Below are 20,120 nucleotides of genomic sequence, written 5' to 3' on the forward strand. Positions count from 1 at the left end.
CCGAGGAAAGCTCAGCTCAGAGCTGTGCTAGCAAAGCTCGGCTCTAAGCTCCCAGACTGCCGAGGAAAGCTCAGCTCAGCACTGTGCTAGCAAAGCTCGGCTCTAAGCTCCCAGACTGCCGAGGAAAGCTCAGCTCAGCGCTGTGCTAGCAAAGCTCGGCTCTAAGCTCCCAGACTGCCGAGGAAAGCTCAGCTCAGCACTGTGCTAGCAAAGCTCGGCTCTAAGCTCCCAGACTGCCGACGAAAGCTCAGCTCAGCGCTGTGCTAGCAAAGCTCGGCTCTAAGCTCCCAGACTGCCGAGGAAAGCTCAGCTCAGAGCTGTGCTAGCAAAGCTCAGCTCTAAGCTCCCAGACTGCCGAGGAAAGCTCAGCTCAGAGCTGTGCTAGCAAAGCTCGGCTCTAAGCTCCCAGACTGCCGAGGAAAGCTCAGCTCAGAGCTGTGCTAGCAAAGCTCGGCTCTAAGCTCCCAGACTGCCGACGAAAGCTCAGCTCAGAGCTGTGCTAGCAAAGCTCGGCTCTAAGCTCCCAGACTGCCGAGGAAAGCTCAGCTCAGAGCTGTGCTAGCAAAGCTCGGCTCTAAGCTCCCAGACTGCCGAGGAAAGCTCAGCTCAGCGCTGTGCTAGCAAAGCTCGGCTCTAAGCTCCCAGACTGCCAACGAAAGCTCAGCTCAGAGCTGTGCTAGCAAAGCTCGGCTCTAAGCTCCCAGACTGCTGAGGAAAGCTCAGCTCAGAGCTGTGCTAGCAAAGCTCGGCTCTAAGCTCCCAGACTGCCGACGAAAGCTCAGCTCAGAGCTGTGCTAGCAAAGCTCAGCTCTAAGCTCCCAGACTGCCGAGGAAAGCTCAGCTCAGAGCTGTGCTAGCAAAGCTCAGCTCTAAGCTCCCAGACTGCCGAGGAAAGCTCAGCTCAGCACTGTGCTAGCAAAGCTCGGCTCTAAGCTCCCAGACTGCCGAGGAAAGCTCAGCTCAGAGCTGTGCTAGCAAAGCTCAGGTCTAAGCTCCCAGACTGCCGACGAAAGCTCAGCTCAGAGCTGTGCTAGCAAAGCTCGGCTCTAAGCTCCCAGACTGCCGAGGAAAGCTCAGCTCAGCGCTGTGCTAGCAAAGCTCGGCTCTAAGCTCCCAGACTGCCGAGGAAAGCTCAGCTCAGCACTGTGCTAGCAAAGCTCGGCTCTAAGCTCCCAGACTGCCGAGGAAAGCTCAGCTCAGAGCTGTGCTAGCAAAGCTCGGCTCTAAGCTCCCAGACTGCCGACGAAAGCTCAGCTCAGCGCTGTGCTAGCAAAGCTCGGCTCTAAGCTCCCAGACTGCCGACGAAAGCTCAGCTCAGAGCTGTGCTAGCAAAGCTCAGCTCTAAGCTCCCAGACTGCCGAGGAAAGCTCAGCTCAGAGCTGTGCTAGCAAAGCTCGGCTCTAAGCTCCCAGACTGCCGAGGAAAGCTCAGCTCAGAGCTGTGCTAGCAAAGCTCGGCTCTAAGCTCCCAGACTGCCGACGAAAGCTCAGCTCAGAGCTGTGCTAGCAAAGCTCGGCTCTAAGCTCCCAGACTGCCGAGGAAAGCTCAGCTCAGAGCTGTGCTAGCAAAGCTCGGCTCTAAGCTCCCAGACTGCTGAGGAAAGCTCAGCTCAGAGCTGTGCTAGCAAAGCTCGGCTCTAAGCTCCCAGACTGCCGACGAAAGCTCAGCTCAGAGCTGTGCTAGCAAAGCTCAGCTCTAAGCTCCCAGACTGCCGAGGAAAGCTCAGCTCAGAGCTGTGCTAGCAAAGCTCGGCTCTAAGCTCCCAGACTGCCGAGGAAAGCTCAGCTCAGCACTGTGCTAGCAAAGCTCGGCTCTAAGCTCCCAGACTGCCGAGGAAAGCTCAGCTCAGAGCTGTGCTAGCAAAGCTCAGGTCTAAGCTCCCAGACTGCCGACGAAAGCTCAGCTCAGCACTGTGCTAGCAAAGCTCGGCTCTAAGCTCCCAGACTGCCGAGGAAAGCTCAGCTCAGCGCTGTGCTAGCAAAGCTCGGCTCTAAGCTCCCAGACTGCCGACGAAAGCTCAGCTCAGCACTGTGCTAGCAAAGCTCGGCTCTAAGCTCCCAGACTGCCGACGAAAGCTCAGCTCAGAGCTGTGCTAGCAAAGCTCGGCTCTAAGCTCCCAGACTGCCGACGAAAGCTCAGCTCAGCGCTGTGCTAGCAAAGCTCGGCTCTAAGCTCCCAGACTGCCGACGAAAGCTCAGCTCAGAGCTGTGCTAGCAAAGCTCGGCTCTAAGCTCCCAGACTGCCGACGAAAGCTCAGCTCAGAGCTGTGCTAGCAAAGCTCGGCTCTAAGCTCCCAGACTGCCGACGAAAGCTCAGCTCAGCACTGTGCTAGCAAAGCTCAGCTCTAAGCTCCCAGACTGCCGAGGAAATCTCAGCTCAGAGCTGTGCTAGCAAGGCTGAGCTTTGACCTTCAGCATTACCTAGCAAAGCCCAGCTTAGATCCCTGCTAACGATGCTCATCTTCAATAGTACCTAGCAAAGCCAAGCTTAGAGCCATGCAAGCCGTGCTCAGGGTCGAGCTGTACCAGCCGTGCTTATCAAGCTGTGATGGCCATGCTTAGCTTTAGAACTGTCTAGCAAAGCTGAGCTCAGAGCTGTGCTAGCACTGCTCAGGGTTGATATTACCCAGAAAAGCTCAGCTTAGAGCTGTGCTAGCACTGCTCAACATTAGTGGTATCTGGCAAAGCCCAGACCTGTGCTACTCTAGCTAAGCTCAGCTTTGATATTATCTAGCAAATCTCAGCTCAGTGCTGTACTAGCGGTGCTCAGTTTCGATATTATCTAGCAAAGCTCAGCTCAGAGATATGCTGGCGATGCCGAGCCTCGGTACTGTCTAGGAAACCCGAGCTCACTGAGCCATGTTAGCAAAGCTCAGCTGCAACATTACCTACAAAAGCCCAGCTTAGAGGTGTCTAAAGCTTTCTCGTGCTTGCGGTTTTCTAGAAAAGCCGGGTTTGAGCCGTGCTCAGCTTTAAGCTTTGCAGCTTTGATATTATCTAGAAAAGCTCAGCTCAGAGCTGTGCCGCCGTATGTAGCCTTGAGCTGTGCCAGCCATGCTTAGGCTTGAGCTTTTCTAGGAAAGCCAGGTTTTAGTCATTGGAGCTCTGCTCAGCTTCAAGGTCTGTTATCGATACTCAGTTTCAATGTTACCTAGAAAAGCCCAGCTTAGCGCTGTGCTAGCCATGCTCATCCTTGGTATTATCTAGAAAAGCTTAGCTTAGAGCCATGCTAGCAATGCTCAGCTTTGATATTACCTGGAAAAGCTCAGCTCAGAGCTGCGTCATCGATCTTCAGCTTCAATATTATCTTTGAAAGCTCAGCCTAGAACTGTAGTATCGATGTCAAGCCTTGATCTTCTGTGGGAAAGCCCAGCTTTGAGCTGTGCAAGCCATGCTCAGCTTTGAGCTTGTCTGGGAAAGCCCAGCTTCGAGCTGTTCTTGGAAAGCTCAATTTTAAGCCCTGCAAATGATGCTCAATCTCAAGCTTTTCTAGGAAAGCCCAGCTTTGAGGTGTGCAAGCCCAGCTTAGCCTTAATCTTCTCTAGGAAAGCCCTAGAGCTGTGCAAGCCGTGCTTAGCTTCAAGCTTGTCTAGGAAAGCTCAGCTTTGAGCTGTGCAAGAGGTGCTCACCTTTAAGCTCTTCTAATAAAGCCCGGCTTTGAGTTGTGCAAGCCAAGCTCAGCCTTAATCTTCCCTTGGAGAGCCCTAGAGCTGCATGAGCAAAGCTCAGCCTTAATCTTCTGTAGGAAAGCCCAGCTTTGAGCTGTGCAAGCCAAGCTCAGCTTTAATCTTCTGTAGGAGAGCCCAGCTTTGAGCTGTGCAAGCCAAGCTCAGCTTTAATCTTCTGTAGGAAAGCCCAGCTTTGAGCTGTGCAAGCCAAGCTCAGCTTTAATCTTCTGTAGGAAAGCCCAGCTTTGAGCTGTGCAAGCCAAGCTCAGCCTTAATCTTCTGTAGGAAAGCCCAGCTTTGAGCTGTGCAAGCCAAGCTCAGCTTTAATCTTCTGTAGGAAAGCCCAGCTTTGAGCTGTGCAAGCCAAGCTCAGCTTTAATCTTCTGTAGGAGAGCCAAGCTTTGAGCTGTGCAAGCCAAGCTCAGCTTTAATCTTCTGTAGGAGAGCCCAGCTTTGAGCTGTGCAAGCCAAGCTCAGCTTTAATCTTCTGTAGGAGAGCCCAGCTTTGAGCTGTGCAAGCCAAGCTCAGCCTTAATCTTCTGTAGGAAAGCCCAGCTTTGAGCTGTGCAAGCCAAGCTCAGCTTTAATCTTCTGTAGGAAAGCCCAGCTTTGAGCTGTGCAAGCCAAGCTCAGCTTTAGTCTTCTGTAGGAAAGCCCAGCTTTGAGCTGTGCAAGCCAAGCTCAGCTTTAATCTTCTGTAGGAAAGCCCAGCTTTGAGCTGTGCAAGCCAAGCTCAGCCTTAATCTTCTGTAGGAAAGCCCAGCTTTGAGCTGTGCAAGCCAAGCTCAGCCTTAATCTTCTGTAGGAAAGCCCAGCTTTGAGCTGTGCAAGCCAAGCTCAGCCTTAATCTTCTGTAGGAAAGCCAAGCTTTGAGCTGTGCAAGCCAAGCTCAGCTTTAATCTTCTGTAGGAAAGCCAAGCTTTGAGCTGTGCAAGCCAAGCTCAGCTTTAATCTCTAGGAAAACCCCAGAGCTCTGCAAGCCATGCTTGGTTTCAAGCCTGTGTAGGAAAGCCCAGCTTTAAGCTTTGCTCCTGATGCTCAGCCTCGAGGTTTTCGAGGAAGTCCAGGTTTAAGCCATGCTCAGCCTTAGGCTTGCAAGAGCTCCCCAGCAGCACCCCCTCAGGACCCCAAAGCGTTTCCCCCCCCCAAAAAAAAAGAGACACCCTCCCCCCAAAGCAGCGGTGACCCCAAAAGCTGGCGGGGGCCGCGCAGGACTAGGACTAAGCCTAAACCCCGGCTTTGCAGAGCCACTCACCGGCAGAGCTGTCACCGCGCACCAAAATTGGGGAGCGGGGTGGGGGGATCCCCACAGAATATGGGTGCACCCCGCCGTGACGTCACGGGGGGGGGGGGGAGTTTGGGGGGGGGGTTAGGCTCGGTTTAGGGGTGAGAAACCCGTCTAGGAGGAAATTCTCGCGCCCCGACCTACTTCCCCTTCTGGCGGTGACCTTTCCCCCGGCGCTTTCACATCGTCTTTCGGCGCGACCGCTTCCCCAAAGCCCGGCTTAGGGTGTCCTAAGGCGGGGGGTAAAGGGGGTGTCTGAGACCCCGAATCACCCCCCCAACCCCCCCCCCCCCCCCCCCCCCCCGAATTAAATTTAAGCTGTTTCTTTGCAGTCAAGGCCAGCGACCCCGTCGTCTACCCGCTGGCCTCGTGCGACTGCGCCAGCTGCGAGGCCAACCTCACCCTCGGCTGCTTCGTCAGCGATTTCTTCCCCCAACCCGTCACCGTCACATGGGTTTCCAAAGTCCCCGGCGACATCGAGACCTTCCCGGCCTTAGCGAGCAGCAGCAGCCTCTATAAGCTCAGCTCAGAAATCACCGTCGCCCCCGCCGAAGGCTTGGATAGCGAGACCTTCCAGTGCAAGGCCTACCAAAGCGCCACCGGCAAAACCGCCACTGGCAGCATCAAAGGTGAGAGAGGCGGCGGGGAAGGGGGCGAGCCTGGCTTTGTGGGACGGACTGACGTTGGTCCCAGCCTTGATCCTGGCTTATCTGAGGTCTTGGTCAACTCCTAGATGGGTTGGTGCTGCTCCCAGCCTTGATCCTGGCTTATCTGGGTTCTTGGGGGTCACCAAGATGGGTTGGTGCTGCTCCCAGCCTTGATCCTGGTTTATCTGGGTTCTAGGGGGACACCAAGATGGGTTGGTGTTGCTCCCAGCCTTAATCCCGGCCTTATCTGGGTTCTTGGTGGTCACCCAGATGGGCTGGAATTGCTCCAAGCCTTGATCCCGGCCTTATGTGAGGTCTTGGTGGACACCTAGAAAGGTTGGTCTTAGTCTCATCCTTGATCCCAGCCTTGATGAGGTCTTGGTGGACACCGAGATGGGTCGATCTTGATCCCAACCTTGATCTAAGCCTTGATGAGGTCTTGGCGGAGACGGCGACGGGTCCCTGTTGCTCCCAACCTTCCCTGACGTCTCGGCCAACTTCTAGGTGTCAACTCGTGCTGTAAACCTGAGCCTGTGACCGTAAAGCTCCTGAGCGACCCCAACAAATACCGGAAGGAGAACAAGGTCCTGCTGCTGTGCCTGGTCGAGGGGAGGAAGGCTGGCGAAAGCCAAGTGCAGTGGTTGGTCAACCACGACGTGGCCAACCTCAACCCGGAAGTCTACACCTGCGACCAGTGGTCCGACAACATGGCCGCCTTCACGAGCCAGGTCAACGTCAGCAAGGAGACGTGGGAGGCGGGGGCGGAGTTCTCCTGCAAAGTGACCAATCCCACGCTGAAGGAGGCGGTGGTCGCCAACATCAGCACTTTCTGCTCAGGTGAGGGCGGGCGGTTTATCGGAGGCCGTGGTTGGACGGTGGGAGAGGATGGGGCGGGGTGGCTTCGGAGACGTCGGTCGGGTTGATCGGGGCGACGGGGATGGAAAGAATCAGGCGGTTGATTGGTTGGAGGAGGGCGGGGGCGGGAGGAAGGGTTGAGGCGGTCGAGGTGGACCTATCAGGTGGCTCGATGGTTGAGGCGGACGGAGGGAGGGGCGGGCGGAGGTTTAAACGCCGGCTTAACCCTCCCGTGAACCCACCCCGTGATGGCGCCGGGGGAGGCGGTGCCACGCCCGGTCGGCGGTGACCACTGGGAGGGGTGGGTGGGGTGGGTGGGCGTGGCTTTGGGGCGAAACCGATCGATTTTTGAGAGGAAAACGGATGTTTTGAGCCCCTTCCCCCCAAAACCCGCAACAACCTTTAAAAGAAAAACGGGGGCGGCGGAACATTTTCTCGGAAATCGCCCCAAAAAAACTCGAGTTTTTGACGGGGGGGGGGGGGCGAGAGGCCGGGGCCAATCGGATGAAAGCCAAGATCCGCCCACTCAACGCCGCTCCCCTCCCCCCCCTTTCCTTGACCCCTCCCGACCCCAACCAGATGTTAAACCGGCGGTGACCGTCACCCTCCTCCCCCCGTCCTTGGAGGACCTTTACCTCAGCCAGAACGGCAGCGTCACGTGCCTGGCGACCAACCTGAAGTCAACCGAGGACGTGAAGTTCACCTGGAACCGGGATCAAGGCAAAGCCTTGGACGCCATCTTGGGGAAACCCCAAAAACTACCCAACGGGCTCTTCAGCCTCACCAGCACGTTGAAGATCTGCGCCGACGAGTGGAATTCCGGCGAGAAGTTCACCTGCGCCGTCCAGGTCCCCGAACTCGGCAAACCCATCACAAAATCCATTCAGAAAGACATAGGTAGGAGCCCGCCCCTTTTAATCCCGCCCCATTTCCATCCCACACCCCCCCACCCCCTTTCCTTTTCCCCGCCCTTTAAACCCCGCCCACCAACATGGCGTCCACCGAGAAGGGAACCGGCGGAGGGTTTTGGAAAATAAGAGCGGTTTTGGGCAAGTCGAAGGAGGTGGCTGGAAAAGCCGAGTCTGCTGGGCTGGTCTACTGGAAGGTTCTGGCCTAGTGGAAGGGTCTGGCCTCCTGGAAGGGTCTGGCCTAGTGGAAGGGTCTGGCCTAGTGGAAGGGTCTGGCCTCCTGGAAGGGTCTGGCCTAGTGGAAGGGTCTGGCCTAGTGGAAGGGTCTGGCCTCCTGGAAGGGTCTGGCCTCCTGGAAGGGTCTGGCCTAGTGGAAGGGTCTGGCCTCCTGGAAGGGTCTGGCCTAGTGGAAGGGTCTGGCCTAGTGGAAGGGTCTGGCCTAGTGGAAGGGTCTGGCCTCCTGGAAGGGTCTGGCCTCCTGGAAGGGTCTGGCCTAGTGGAAGGGTCTGGCCTAGTGGAAGGGTCTGGCCTCCTGGAAGGGTCTGGCCTAGTGGAAGGGTCTGGCCTACTGGAAGAGCCTAGCCTACTGGGAGAGCCAAGTGAGCTAGACTACTGGAAGGGTCTGGCCTACCGGAAGGAATTTGTCCACTGGAAGGGTCTTCTCCATTGGAGGGGTCAACTGGGAGGGTCTACTGGAAGGGTCTGGCCTACTGGGAGAATCAACAGAGGTAGTCAACTGGAAGAAGCCAGTCTACTGGAAGAGTCTATCCTACTGGAAAGGTCTAGCCTACTGGAAGAGTCTAGTCTACTGGAAGAGTCTAGCCTACTGGAAAGGTCTAGCCTGCTGGAAGAGGTCAGCCTACTGGAAGAGTCTAGTCTACTGGAAGAGTCTAGCCTACTGGAAGAGTCTAGTCTACTGGAAGAGTCTAGCCTACTGGAAAGGTCTAGCCTACTGGAAGAGGTCAGCCTACTGGAAGAGTCTAGCCTACTGGAAGGGTCTAGCCTACTGGAAGAGGTCAGTCTACTGGAAGGGTCTAGCCTACTGGAAAGGTCTAGCCTACTGGAAGAGTCTAGTCTACTGGAAGAGTCTAGCCTACTGGAAGGGTCTAGCCTACTGGAAGAGGTCAGTCTACTGGAAGAGGTCAGCCTACTGGAAGAGTCTAGCCTACTGGAAGGGTCTGTTCTACTGGAAGGGTCTAGTCTACTGGAAGGGTCTAGCTTAGTGGGAGGGCCAGCCCACTGGAGGAAGCGAGCCCATTGGGCGAACCGCATCCCTCCCACCACCCTTGACCTTCTCTTGCGCCCCCTTCCCCCCCCTCACCCCCTTCACAGACGTCTCCGTGAAGGCACCTTCCGTCTACGTCTTCCCGCCGCCGGCCGAGGAATTGGCCCGTCAGGAAACGGCTACTTTGACCTGCCTGGTTTTGGGGTTCCGCCCCCGCGACGTCCTGGTGACGTGGACCCAACAGGATCGTCCCGTGCCGCCGAGTAGCGTCGCCATCTTTGGGCCGGAGGAAGACGGCGGCGCTTTCTCCGCCTACAGCATGTTGAGCGTGCCGGCGGCCGACTGGCAACGTGGCGACTCCTTCGCGTGCGTGGTGGGCCACGAGGGCATCCCCATGAACTTCGTGCAGAAGAGTTTGGATAAAAGCTTGGGTAAACCCACCGCCGTCAACGTTTCGGTCATCCTCGCCGATTCCGACGTCACCTGTTATTGAGCGCGGCCGGGGCGGGGAGGCGGGAAGGCGCGCGGGGCTGTAATTCCGCATCCAAATAAACCAAAAAAAAAAACAAAAAACAAAAAAACCCAAATGAGACCCAAAAAACCCAACCCCCCACCCCCCCCCCCCGTAAATCAAACCCGGTATCGTGCCGACGCCACACTTGGGCCGGGGAGGGGTGTTTTCCCACCCCTCCCCCACCTCAACCATCGCCCTTCCCCCGCCGGCTTTGCTGTAATTAAGGTTGGGATGAAGGAAACGAGGCGGGAAAAAACCAAGAATTCCTTATTTTTTTAGGTTTTTCTTCTTTTTTTCTGGGGAAATAAGGTCCGTCGTCAAGGGCGGTGGGAGGGCGCGATTGGACGACGTGGGGGGGGGTGGGTGATGCCTCCTTGAAGCCACGCCCCCTTCCTTATCAAGCCCCGCCTCAAAAAAATGGGAAATTTTTCACCCCCACCCCCAAAAAGATGTGGGTTTCGCCCTAAAAATCAAGCGAATTCGCCCAACGGTGAGGCCCAAAGAGGGAAAAAACGGGGTTTTCACCATCGTTTTGGGTGATTTCTGTGAGGGTTTTGGGTGAAAAACGGGAGGAAACAGGACTTTCGGCTGGCAGGCGCTGAAAATCTTCGCCGTCCTTTCGCTCGTGGGAGAGTTTAAGGCAAAGATTGGGTGGAAATGGGGTTTTTTTAGTTCACGCACCAAAAATCCTCCCGGTCCCTTCATTTTACGGCAGGTTTTTGCACAAGAATTGGGTGGAAAATGAGTGGATTTGGTTTTTTTTCACTGCACGCACCAAAAATCCCGCACACAATTGCTTTACGGGAAGGTTTTAGACAAGAATTGGGTGGAAAATGGGTGGAAAAGGGGTTTTTGCTGCAGGCATCCAAAATTCTCCTGGTCCCTTTGCCTTGGAGCAGGTTTTTGAACAAAAATTGGGTGGAAAACGGGTGGAAATGGGTATTTTTTTTGGCTACACAAACCAAAACTCCTCATAACTCCTACATTGCAGGAGGTTTTTGGACAAGAATTGGGTGGAAAATGGGTGGAAATGGGTTTTTTTTCCTCCTTGCACTAAAAATCCTCGTGGCCACTTTGCTCCCGACAGGGTTTTCACAAGGATTGGGTAGAAAAATGGGTGGAAAATGGGTGGAAATGGGGTTTTTACTGCACGCACCAAAAATCCTGCCCCCTTTTGCCTTTCCAAGATGGTTTTGGTCAAGAATTGGGTGGAAAAGGGGTTTTTTGCCACGTGTGCCAAAAACCGCCATGGTCCCTTTGCCTTGGAGCAGGTTTTAGGACAAGAATTGGGTGGAAAATGGGTGGAATTGGGGTTTTTTGCTGCACGTGCCAAAAATCCCCATGGTCCCTTTGCCTTGGAGCAGGTTTTTGGACGAGAATTGGGTGGAAAAAGGGTGGAATTGGGACTTTTCCCTGCAGGCACCAAAAATCCTCATAACCCCTTCGCTTGTGGGAGGGTTTTGGACAAGAATCGGGTAGAAAATGGGTGGAATTGGTTTTTTTTTTTTTTGCTGCATGCAGCAAAAATCCTGCACCACAATTGCTTTCCCGGAAGGTTTTGGTCAAGAATTGGGTAGAAAATGGGTGAAAAATGGGCGGAAATGGGATTTTCTGCTGCGTGCACCAAAAACCCCCACGGCCCCTTTGCTGGCAGCTGGTTTTTGGATGGAGATTGGGTTAAAAACGGGTGAAAATGGGTATTTTTGTGGCTTGCAGCAAAAATCCTTGCGGTCCCTTTGCTTCGCAGGAGGTTTTTGGGCCAGAATTGGGTAGAAAATGGGGGGAAATGGGGTTTTTGCTGCATGCACTAAAAAGCCTCGTGGCCTTTTTGCTCACGGAAGGTTTTTAGCGAGGATTGGGTAGAAAAATGGGTGGGACATGGGTGGAAAAAGGGCTTTTTTTGCTACAAGCGCCACAATTCCTTAGGGCCTCTTTGCTCGCGGCAGGGTTTTGGATACGGATTGGGTGGAAAATGGGTGAAAAACGGGTGAAAATGGGGGGGGGGGGTTTGGCCCCCTTCACTTTCACGGTGGGATTCGGGAGATGGGACGTGGGGGGGGTGTCCCACCCCTCCCCCCCACACACATTGAAGCCCTCCTCTCGCCCCCTCCCCCCTCTCCCCCCCCCAGATTGCATCCTGGTGACGGTGGGCGAGGAGACACAACCCGAGGCGGAGGAAGACGCCACCGACCTCTGGACCGCCGTGACCTTCGTCGTCCTCTTCCTCCTCAGCCTCTGCTACAGCACCGGCGTCACCCTCTTCAAGGTAACGGCGCGGGCGAGCGGCTCGGGGGGGTGGGGGGGGTGGGGTGGCGAGGAATTAAGGCTGATTAATTAAATCTCGGTGTTTCTCCCAGGTTCTGTGACTGTTGTAGAAGGGTGAAGACCCCGGTCGTTGGCCGTCCCCTCCCCCCCCATGGCCGGGTGGTGCCCGGGAAGGGGTGGTTTTTTTGGTGGCATTTTTGTCGATTCAAGGAATAAAACGAGCGTCCCGTTTCCATCAGCTGGCAAAAAAAAAAATCAACCCACCCCTTTTTTCCTTGAAATCAGCCCATTTTTGTGGTGGCATCGAGCATCCCCAACCCCCCCCCCCCCCCCCCCCCCCCGCCTGGTTTTCCCTCGAAATGAGCCCGTTTGACACCGGGGCGTCGCCCCACGGGCCACCGGGTTGTAAAAAACACCGTTTTTCTCCTGAAATGAACCCATTTTTGCACCGGTGCAGGATGCAGAGTTCTCAGCAGGTGGAAAAATAAACCCCATTTCCCTTGGAATGAGCCCGTTTTGCACAGGTGAGTCGCCCCAGAGTTCATCAGGTTGGAAAAAAAACCTATTTTCTCAAAAAAATTGACCCATTTTCTGCTCCTGCTTCACCCCAAATTTCACCAGGCTGAAAAAAGCCCGCATTTTCTCCTGAAATAAGCCTGTTTTCTGCTGGTGCCTCACCCCAAATCTTTCAGGTTGCAAAAAACACCCCATTTTCTCCAAAAATCAACCCATTTTCTGCTCCTGCCTCACCCCAAATTTCACCAGGTTGCAAAAACCCACCATTTTCTCCTGAAATACGCCCATTTTGCACTGGTGCCTCACCCTAAATTCTCGTCAGACTATAAAACCCCCCATTTTCTCCTCAAATTAACCCATTTTCTGCTCTTGCCTCACCCCAAATTTCACCAGGTTGCAAAAAAACCCCCATTTTCTCCTGAAATAAGCCCATTTTCTGCTCCTGCCTCACCCCAAATTTCATCAGGTTGCAAAAACCCACCATTTTCTCCAAAAATCGACCCATTTTCTGCTCTTGTCTCACCCTAAAATCTCATAAGGCTGGAAAAAAACATTTTCTCCTGAAATCAACCCATTTTCTGCTCCGGCCTCACCCCAAATTTCAACAGGTTGCAAAAAACTCACCATTTTCTCCAAAAATCGACCCATTTTGCACTGGCTCCTCACCCCAAATTCTCATCAGACTATAAACCCCCCATTTTTCCTCAAATTAACCCATTTTCTGCCCTTGCCTTACCCCAAATTTCACCAGGTTGCAAAAACCCACCATTTTCTCCTGAAATAAGCCCGTTTTCTGCTGGTGCCTCACCCCAAATCTTTCAGGTTGCAAAAAACCCCCATTTTCTCCAAAAATCAACCCATTTTCTGCTCCTGCCTCACCCCAAATTTTACCAGGTTGCAAAAAACACCCCATTTTTTCCTCAAATCAACCCATTTTGCACCACTGCATCACTCAAATTCTCATCAGACTATTAAAAAACCCCCCATTTTCTCCTGAAATTAACCCATTTTTGCTCCTGCCTCACCCCAAATTCTCATCAGGTTGCAAAAAACCCCCCATTTTCTCCAAAACTCGACCCAAAACTCACGCCGTCTCCGGGCCCAGGGACCCAAACCATTAATTTTTGCCCCGATTCTCCCTCTCTCCCCCCTCCCCCCCACCCGAAACCCCCTGTTTACTGTAAAACCAGTTTCATTTCTCCTCCTGCCTTTCGGTCGAGGGCTTTTTTGGGGCTATTTGAATCATTTTTGGAGCAGCTGGCGGTTAAATTTGGAGGGGGGAGGGGCCCGAACGCAACCGCCAACATCTGGGTGCGGGGGAGGGGGAGGGACCAGATGTGTCCTGTTTACTGACGCCACGCTTCTCCCTCTGACTCACCGCCCGCCGACGAGAAACCCCAAGACGGTAAAAATAGAGGCGCCAAACGCCCCCGAAACCGGCTTTTTTTCACCCAAAAAAAGGCCCCGCTCTTTTCCCGTGAGAAAAAAAAAAACACAAAACAATTTCAAAAACAACATGAAAATGAAGAGAAATGGTTTTTTTTTAACTGGATTTTTCCTCCCCCGGCCCCCGCCGCGGAGTTGAGGGGGTCGGTTAATAAAGTTGAATGTCGAAATCCTTGGTTTTGGCGTTTTTCTCCCTGTTTTGAGGTTCTCCGGCGCTTCGTCCGCGCTGGCCGAGGCCAGGGTGGAGTGACGTTGTTGGTGGGGGAGGGGGTGGGGGAGGGGGGAGGCGCCGTTATTTCACCTGGGGGGAGGGGAAAAAGGGGGCGTGAGGGGGTGTGTGGGGGGGTTGAGGGGTGCATGGGGGTGGGGGAGGGGAAGGCCGGGCAACCCAAGCCATGGGTGGGCAACTCAACCCAAGGGTGGGCAACTCAACCCATGGATGGGCAGCTCAACCCATGGGTGGCAACTCAACCCATGGATGGGCAACTCAACCCAAGGCCAGGAAACTCAACTCAATTCGACTCAACTCAACTCAGCTCAACTCAACTCAACTCAACTCAACTCACCTCAACTCAACTCACCTCAACTCACCTCAACTCAACTCAATCAACTCAACTCAACTCAACTCAACTCAATTCAACTCAACTCAACTCAGCTCAACTCAACTCAATTCAACTGAACTCAATTAAACTCAACTCAACTCAACTCAGCTCAACTCAACTCAATCAACTCAACTCAACTCAACTCAACTCAATTAAACTCAACTCAACTCAACTCACCTCAACTCAGCTCAATCAACTCAACTCAACTCAACTCAATCAACTCAACTCAACTCAACTAAACTCAACTCAACTCAATCAACTCAACTCAACTCAACTCAACTCAATTAAACTCAACTCAACTCAACTCAACTCAGCTCAGCTCAACTCAACTCAACTCAACTCAATCAACTCAACTCAACTCAACTCAATTAAACTCAACTCAACTCAACTCAACTCAGCTCAGCTCAACTCAACTCAATCAACTCATCTCAACTCAACTCAAACTCAACTCAACTCAACTCAACTCAGCTCAACTCAGCTCAACTCAACTCAAACTCAACTCAACTCAACTCAACTCAATCAACTCAACTCAACTCAAACTCAACTCACCTCAACTCAACTCAACCAACTCAACTCAACTCAACTCAATCAACTCAACTCAACTCAATTCAATCAACTCAACTCAACTCAACTCAGCTCAGCTCAACTCAACTCAACTCAATCAACTCAACTCAACTCAACTCAATCAAGTCAACTCAACTCAACTCAACTCAGCTCAACTCAACTCAAACTCAACTCAAACTCAACTCAACTCAACTCAACTCAACTCAACGCAGCTCAACTCAAACTCAACTCAACTCAACGCAGCTCAACTCAACTCAACGCAGCTCAACTCAAACTCAACTCAACTCAACTCAACCAACTCAACTCAACTCAACTCAACCCAACCCAGGGCGTGGCCGCCCAACCCCCGCTTACCTTGAGGAAAGTGACGAAGCCGCTGTAGAAGACGAGGAGGAGGAAGAGGGCCACGAAGGTGGACGTGGTCGTCCAGGCGCCCCCGTCTTCCTCCGGCTCCAGGTCGTCGCCGTTGCCCGTCAAACCGCACGGCACGAAGTGTCGCCCGGCGCAATCCCAGGGGTCTGCGGGTGGGCAGTTTGATCAGCCCCGCCCTCCCCAGACCCCGCCCCCTTCAAGACCCCGCCCCCTTCAAGACCCCGCCCCCCTTCCCTTCGCCTCCCTTTACCGGCGCGGATGTCGACGCTCGCCTCCGCCGTCTTGCCGGAAGAGATGTGGGCGACGGAACAGGCGTAGGAGACGCCCCTCCCCCATTCGCCCGCCGGGACGTCGACGGCGACCACCAGGGAGCACCGTTGGGTCACGTGGTCGCAGCGGGGCCCCTCGGCGGGGGGTCCTTGGCTCGCGCCCGTCCTCCACCAGGCGGCCACCTCCGGCGGGTAGAAATCCGCCACGAGGCAGAAGAGGGTGAAGTCGCGGCCGGCGCAGACGTCGCGGGGGGAGGAGGGGAGGAGGTGGATGGTGGGAGGCTTCAGGGGGCCTGCGGGGGGGGGAGGGGGGTGGGGGAGGGGAGTGAGCGGCGCCGTCTCGCGGGGGGGAGTCGCGAGGCGCTGTGCCGCGCCGCGGAGAAATTTTGCGGTTTTGCAGGGAATTTTTGCAGTTTTACAGGGATTTTTGCAGTTTTCCAGGGAATTTTGCAGTTTTCCAGGGAATTTTGCAGTTTTTCAGAGATTTTTGCAGTTTTACAGGGATTTTTGCAGTTTTACAGGGAATTTTTGCAGTTTTTCAGGGATTTTTGCAGTTTTTCAGGGATTTTTGCAGTTTTTCAGGGATTTTTGCAGTTTTGCAGAGAATTTTTCAGTTTTGCAGGGAATTTTGCAGTTTTACAGGGAATTTTGCACTTTTCCAGGGATTTTTGCAGCGATGCAGGGAATTTTTGCAGCGATGCAGAGAATTTTGCAGTTTTACAGGGATTTTTACAGTTTTTCAGAGATTTTTGCAGCTTTAACAGGGATTTTTGCAGCTTTGCAGGGATTTTTTCAGTTTTGCAGGGAATTTTGCAGCTTTGCAGGGAATTTTTGCAGCGATGCAGGGAATTTTGCAGTTTTCCAGGGATTTTTGCAGCGTTGCAGAGAATTTTGCAGTTTTACAGGGATTTTTGCAGTTTTTCAGGATTTTTGCAGTTTTACAGGGATTTTGCAGTTTTACAGGGGATTTTTGCAGTTTTTCAGGGATTTTTGCAGTTTTACAGGGATTTTTGCAGTTTTGCAGGGGTTTTTGCAGCGTTGCAGAGAATTTTGCAGTTTTACAGGGATTTTTACAGTTTTGCAGGGAATTTTGCAGCTTTGCAGGGAATTTTGCAGCTTTGCAGGGATTTTTGCAGTTTTACAGGGAATTTTGCAGTTTTTCAGGGAATTTTGCAGTTTTACAGGGAATTTTTGCAGTTTTACAGGGATTTTTGCAGCGTTGCAGAGAATTTTGCAGTTTTACAGGGATTTTTACAGTTTTTCAGAGATTTTTGCAGCTTTGCAGGGATTTTTGCAGCTTTGCAGGGATTTTTTCAGTTTTGCAGGGAATTTTGCAGCTTTGCAGGGAATTTTTGCAGCGATGCAGGGAATTTTGCAGTTTTCCAGGGATTTTTGCAGCTTTGCAGGGAATTTTTGCAGTTTTCCAGGGATTTTTGCAGCTTTGCAGGGATTTTTGCAGTTTTGCAGAGAATTTTTCAGTTTTGCAGGGAATTTTGCAGTTTTTACAGGGATTTTTGCAGCGATGCAGGGAATTTTTGCAGTTTTACAGGGATTTTTGCAGCATTTTAAGGCTTTTTTGCAGCATTTCAAGATTGTTTTTGAGCTTTAAAGGCCTTTTTTGCAGCATTTCAAGGATTTTTGCAGCATTTTAAGGCCTTTTTTGCAGCATTTTAAGGCCTTTTGCAGCATTTTAAGGCCTTTTGCAGCATTTCAAGGATTTTTTGCAGCATTTCAAGCCCTTTTTTTGCAGCATTTGAAGGATTTTCGCAGCTTTAAAGCCTTTTTTTTGCAGCATTTCACGGCCCTTTTGCAGGCCTGCCCAGCCCGCCGCCCCTCCCCCCACCCCCCCTCCCAGCCCCCCCTTCCCCTCACCCGTCTTGCGGCTCAGCTCCTGCCGCGTCACCTGGGCCCCGCCCCGCGCCACGCAGGTGACGCCGGCCGTGCCGTTCCAGTCGCGCAGGCTGAGCCGCAGCCAGCTCCGCGTCCCCGAGGCGTCGCCGGCCCGAGTCGTCACGGCCGCGGGGTCGGCCGGGCGACCCCCCCACCCCCCCACGTCACGGTGGCGTTGGCCAACGAGGTGGTGCAGGTCAAGTTGGCCTCTTGGCGCACGAAGAGCTCGTGGAAGGAGGGGGGGGTTCGAGGGGAGGATCGCGGCGACAGGGGGAAGCCTAAAAAATGGGGGGGGGGGGGGGGGGGGGGGCGCGACACAAGGAATTTGGGGGGTGAAACCCCTCCTCGTGACCCCCCCGCGTCCGTGTCCCGTCCCCCCCCCCCAAATCGGGTTGGGGAAGGACCCTCACCGTGGTGGGACGAAGGCTCCTCCTGCGTCTCGGGCGTGGGGGTCGCCGTCGGGGCGGCTGGAAAAGAAGGGTGCGATGAGGAGGGGGGCTTCGGGGTGGGGGGAAGGGGGAGGGCGGGAGGGCGGTGGGTGGGGTTGGGAAGGGGGAACCCAACCCATGGAGGCGCCAACCCATGTTGGCCAAGAGCAGCGCCCCAAAACCATCATCAAGGGGGTCTTGGTTGAACCCCCAAAGAGGAAACCAGGTGGTCGATGGGCTTTGGAAGAGGAACCCAACGCCGTTGGGGGTGGAAACCCAACCCATGGAGACGCCAACCCATGTTGGCCAAGAGCAGCGCCCCAAAAACCATCATCAAGGGGGGGGTTGGTTGAACCCCCAAAGAGGAAATGAGGGGGTTGAAGGTCTTGGGATGGAGATTCTCCAACCCATGGAGGCACCAACCCATGTTGGCCAAGAGAAACGCCCCCAAACTCAAGGCGACCCCCGCCAGCCGTGCACTCGGGTGGGTTTGGGGAGGGGCGGGAGGTGTGGCCCCCTTCCTCCTCCCCCCCTCCCCCCCGTTTCCCCGCACCCCTCCCCCGCCCACCCCGGGGTGCTCCTCACCTTCGTCGCCGACATCTTCGGTGGCCGTGATTGGGTTCTGCAGGGCGGGGTGTTTCACGTCGCAGGCGTAGCCCCGCCCTTCCTCCCCTTCCTCCAATCGGAGGACACTGAGGACCGAGAAGACATCCTGGCCCCTGATTGGTCCTTGCTCGGTGCGGGCGTGGAGGTCCTGGGCGTGGCCCCCCACCCACTGGATGTGGATGTTGCGGGGGGAGAAGCCGCTGACGTCGCAGAGGAGGAGCCCGCCCCGCCCGGCCCCGCCCGGGGCGCGGGTGACCGACACCTTCGGTGGCCTCAGGGGGCCTGGGGGGGGTTGGGTGTGGGGCGGGGGTGGGGTGAGGTGGGTGGGGTGTGGGGGTGGGGGCGGGGTGAGACCTCTCCGTGAGAGCCTATAGGGCCCTGCAGACCCCATGTGACCCCCCATACACCTGCCCCCAGACCCCCCATAGCCCCCCGTACGCCCCCTTACAGCCCTAATATGGCCCCCCCTATACACCCCCAAAATACCCCATACGCCCCCTACACCCCTATAGACCCCCCATAGACCCCCCATGGACCCCCTCATGGGACCCCCCCATACACCCCCATAAACCCCCATATGCCCCTATAGACCCCCCCATAACACCCCCAGAGACCCCCATACGCCCCCATAGACCCCCCATACACCCCCATAGACCCCCCATTACACCCCCATAGATCCCCCATAGACCCCCTATGGACCCCCATGGAGCCCCGTAGACCCCCCCATACACCCCAATACACCCCCATAGACCCCCCATATACCCCCATACACCCTCACAAGACCCCCCCATACACCCCCATACACCCCCATTACACCCCCATATGCCCCCATAGATCCCCCATACACCCCCATATGCCCCCATAAGTCCCCCATACACCCCCCATACGCCCCCATAGGTCCCCCATACGCCCCCAGAGACCCCCCCATACACCCTCATACACCCCCAATAGACCCCTATACGCCCACATACACCCCCATACGCCCCCATACACCCCCATAGATCCCCATACACCCCAATGCACCCCCATAGACCCCCCATACACCCCCCATAGATCCCCATACACCCCCATAGACCCCCCATACAGCCCAATATGCCCCATAGACCCCCCATAGACCCCCATACGGGCCACATAGACCCCCCATACACCCCAATGCACCCCTGTAGAATCCCCACACGCCCCCATAGACCTCCATAGATCCCCCATAGACCCCCCCACACCCCCCCCAGACACCCCATAGACCCCCCACACCCCCCATACACCCCCATAGATCCCCCATAGACCCCCCCATAGATCCCCCATGCACCCCAATACACCCCCATAGACCCCCCCACAGATCCCCCCATACACCCCCCATAGATCCCCCATACACCCCAATACACCCCACATAGACCCCCCACACCCCCATAGATCCCCTGTAGACCCCCCCATAGATCCCCCATATACCCCAATACACCCACATAGACCCCCCCATACACCCCCTACATCCCCCCATACACCCCCATAGATCCCCCATAACACCCCCATAGACTCCCCCATAGACCCCCGATAGACCCCCCTAGACCCCCCCCCACCCCTCCATGCCCCCCCCACCCCGGCCCCGCCCCCCCCTCACCGGCGGGCCCGAGGGTGATGTCGCGGTGGAGGCGGGGCCCGCAGGGGAGCCGGGCCCTCGCAGGTCAGGGCGCCGCCGGCCGCCCACTGCCGCAGGGAGATGGGGCGGCTCAGCCCCAGGCTCTGGGTGCCGTTGGGGTGGCGGTGGGGGGTCCCCGGCGGCCCCGCCCCCTCCCCCCGCCACGCCAGGGCGGCGCCTTCCAGCCGCCAGCCAACCAGGAGGCAGGAGGCGGCGCCCGAGCCAATCAGGAGGTCGGCGTAGGAGGGCGGGGGCGGCGAAGAGCTGGGGCGGGGGGGCGGAGCCGAAGCAGGCTGGGGGGAGGGGGGAGGGGCTCAGAGGGTGGGGGGGCGGGGCCTTCCGTGGTCATGGCCGCCGCCCCTCCCCCCCGATTGCCCGTCCATCTGTCCGTCCACCCGCCATGTCTGGTGTCCGTCTGTCCGTCCTTC

The 20,120-nt window shown here is 55.4% G+C and overlaps 1 protein-coding gene and 1 gene segment (V, D, J or C); one reads left to right on the plus strand and one right to left on the minus strand.

Annotated features, from left to right (window-relative positions):
• The first annotated feature begins 2,813 nt into the window (after positions 1-2,813).
• Positions 2,814-9,404, plus strand: LOC142051218 (Ig mu chain C region-like). The segment is given in 5 exon segments: positions 2,814-2,826; positions 5,285-5,581; positions 6,104-6,436; positions 7,034-7,351; positions 8,695-9,404. Coding segments are annotated over 5 exon segments (1,347 nt in total).
• Positions 9,405-13,423: 4,019 nt separating this feature from the next.
• On the minus strand, positions 13,424-18,550 carry LOC142051219 (uncharacterized). Its single transcript, XM_075080397.1, has 7 exons — positions 18,546-18,550; positions 18,039-18,341; positions 17,436-17,492; positions 17,008-17,303; positions 15,117-15,428; positions 14,849-15,012; positions 13,424-13,629 (listed from the first exon to the last, which is right to left on the minus strand). The coding sequence occupies exons 1-7, from the start codon at positions 18,548-18,550 to the stop codon at positions 13,621-13,623; spliced, it is 1,146 nt and encodes a 381-aa protein (XP_074936498.1). The 3' UTR covers positions 13,424-13,620.
• Between the last annotated feature and the right edge of the window lie 1,570 nt (positions 18,551-20,120).

This window comes from Phalacrocorax aristotelis, unplaced genomic scaffold, assembly GCF_949628215.1.
Source record: "Phalacrocorax aristotelis unplaced genomic scaffold, bGulAri2.1 scaffold_239, whole genome shotgun sequence".
NCBI classification, from domain to species: domain Eukaryota; kingdom Metazoa; phylum Chordata; class Aves; order Suliformes; family Phalacrocoracidae; genus Phalacrocorax; species Phalacrocorax aristotelis.

Excerpts from the sequence above, each read along its gene's own strand:
- LOC142051219 (XM_075080397.1), bottom strand. Across the intron at positions 17,493-18,038 it reads CGAAGATGTCGGCGACGAAG|CCGCCCCGACGGCGACCCCC; the intron begins GTGAGGAGCACC and ends CTTCTTTTCCAG. Across the intron at positions 15,013-15,116 it reads GAGCGTCGACATCCGCGCCG|ACCCCTGGGATTGCGCCGGG; the intron begins GTAAAGGGAGGC and ends GCCCACCCGCAG.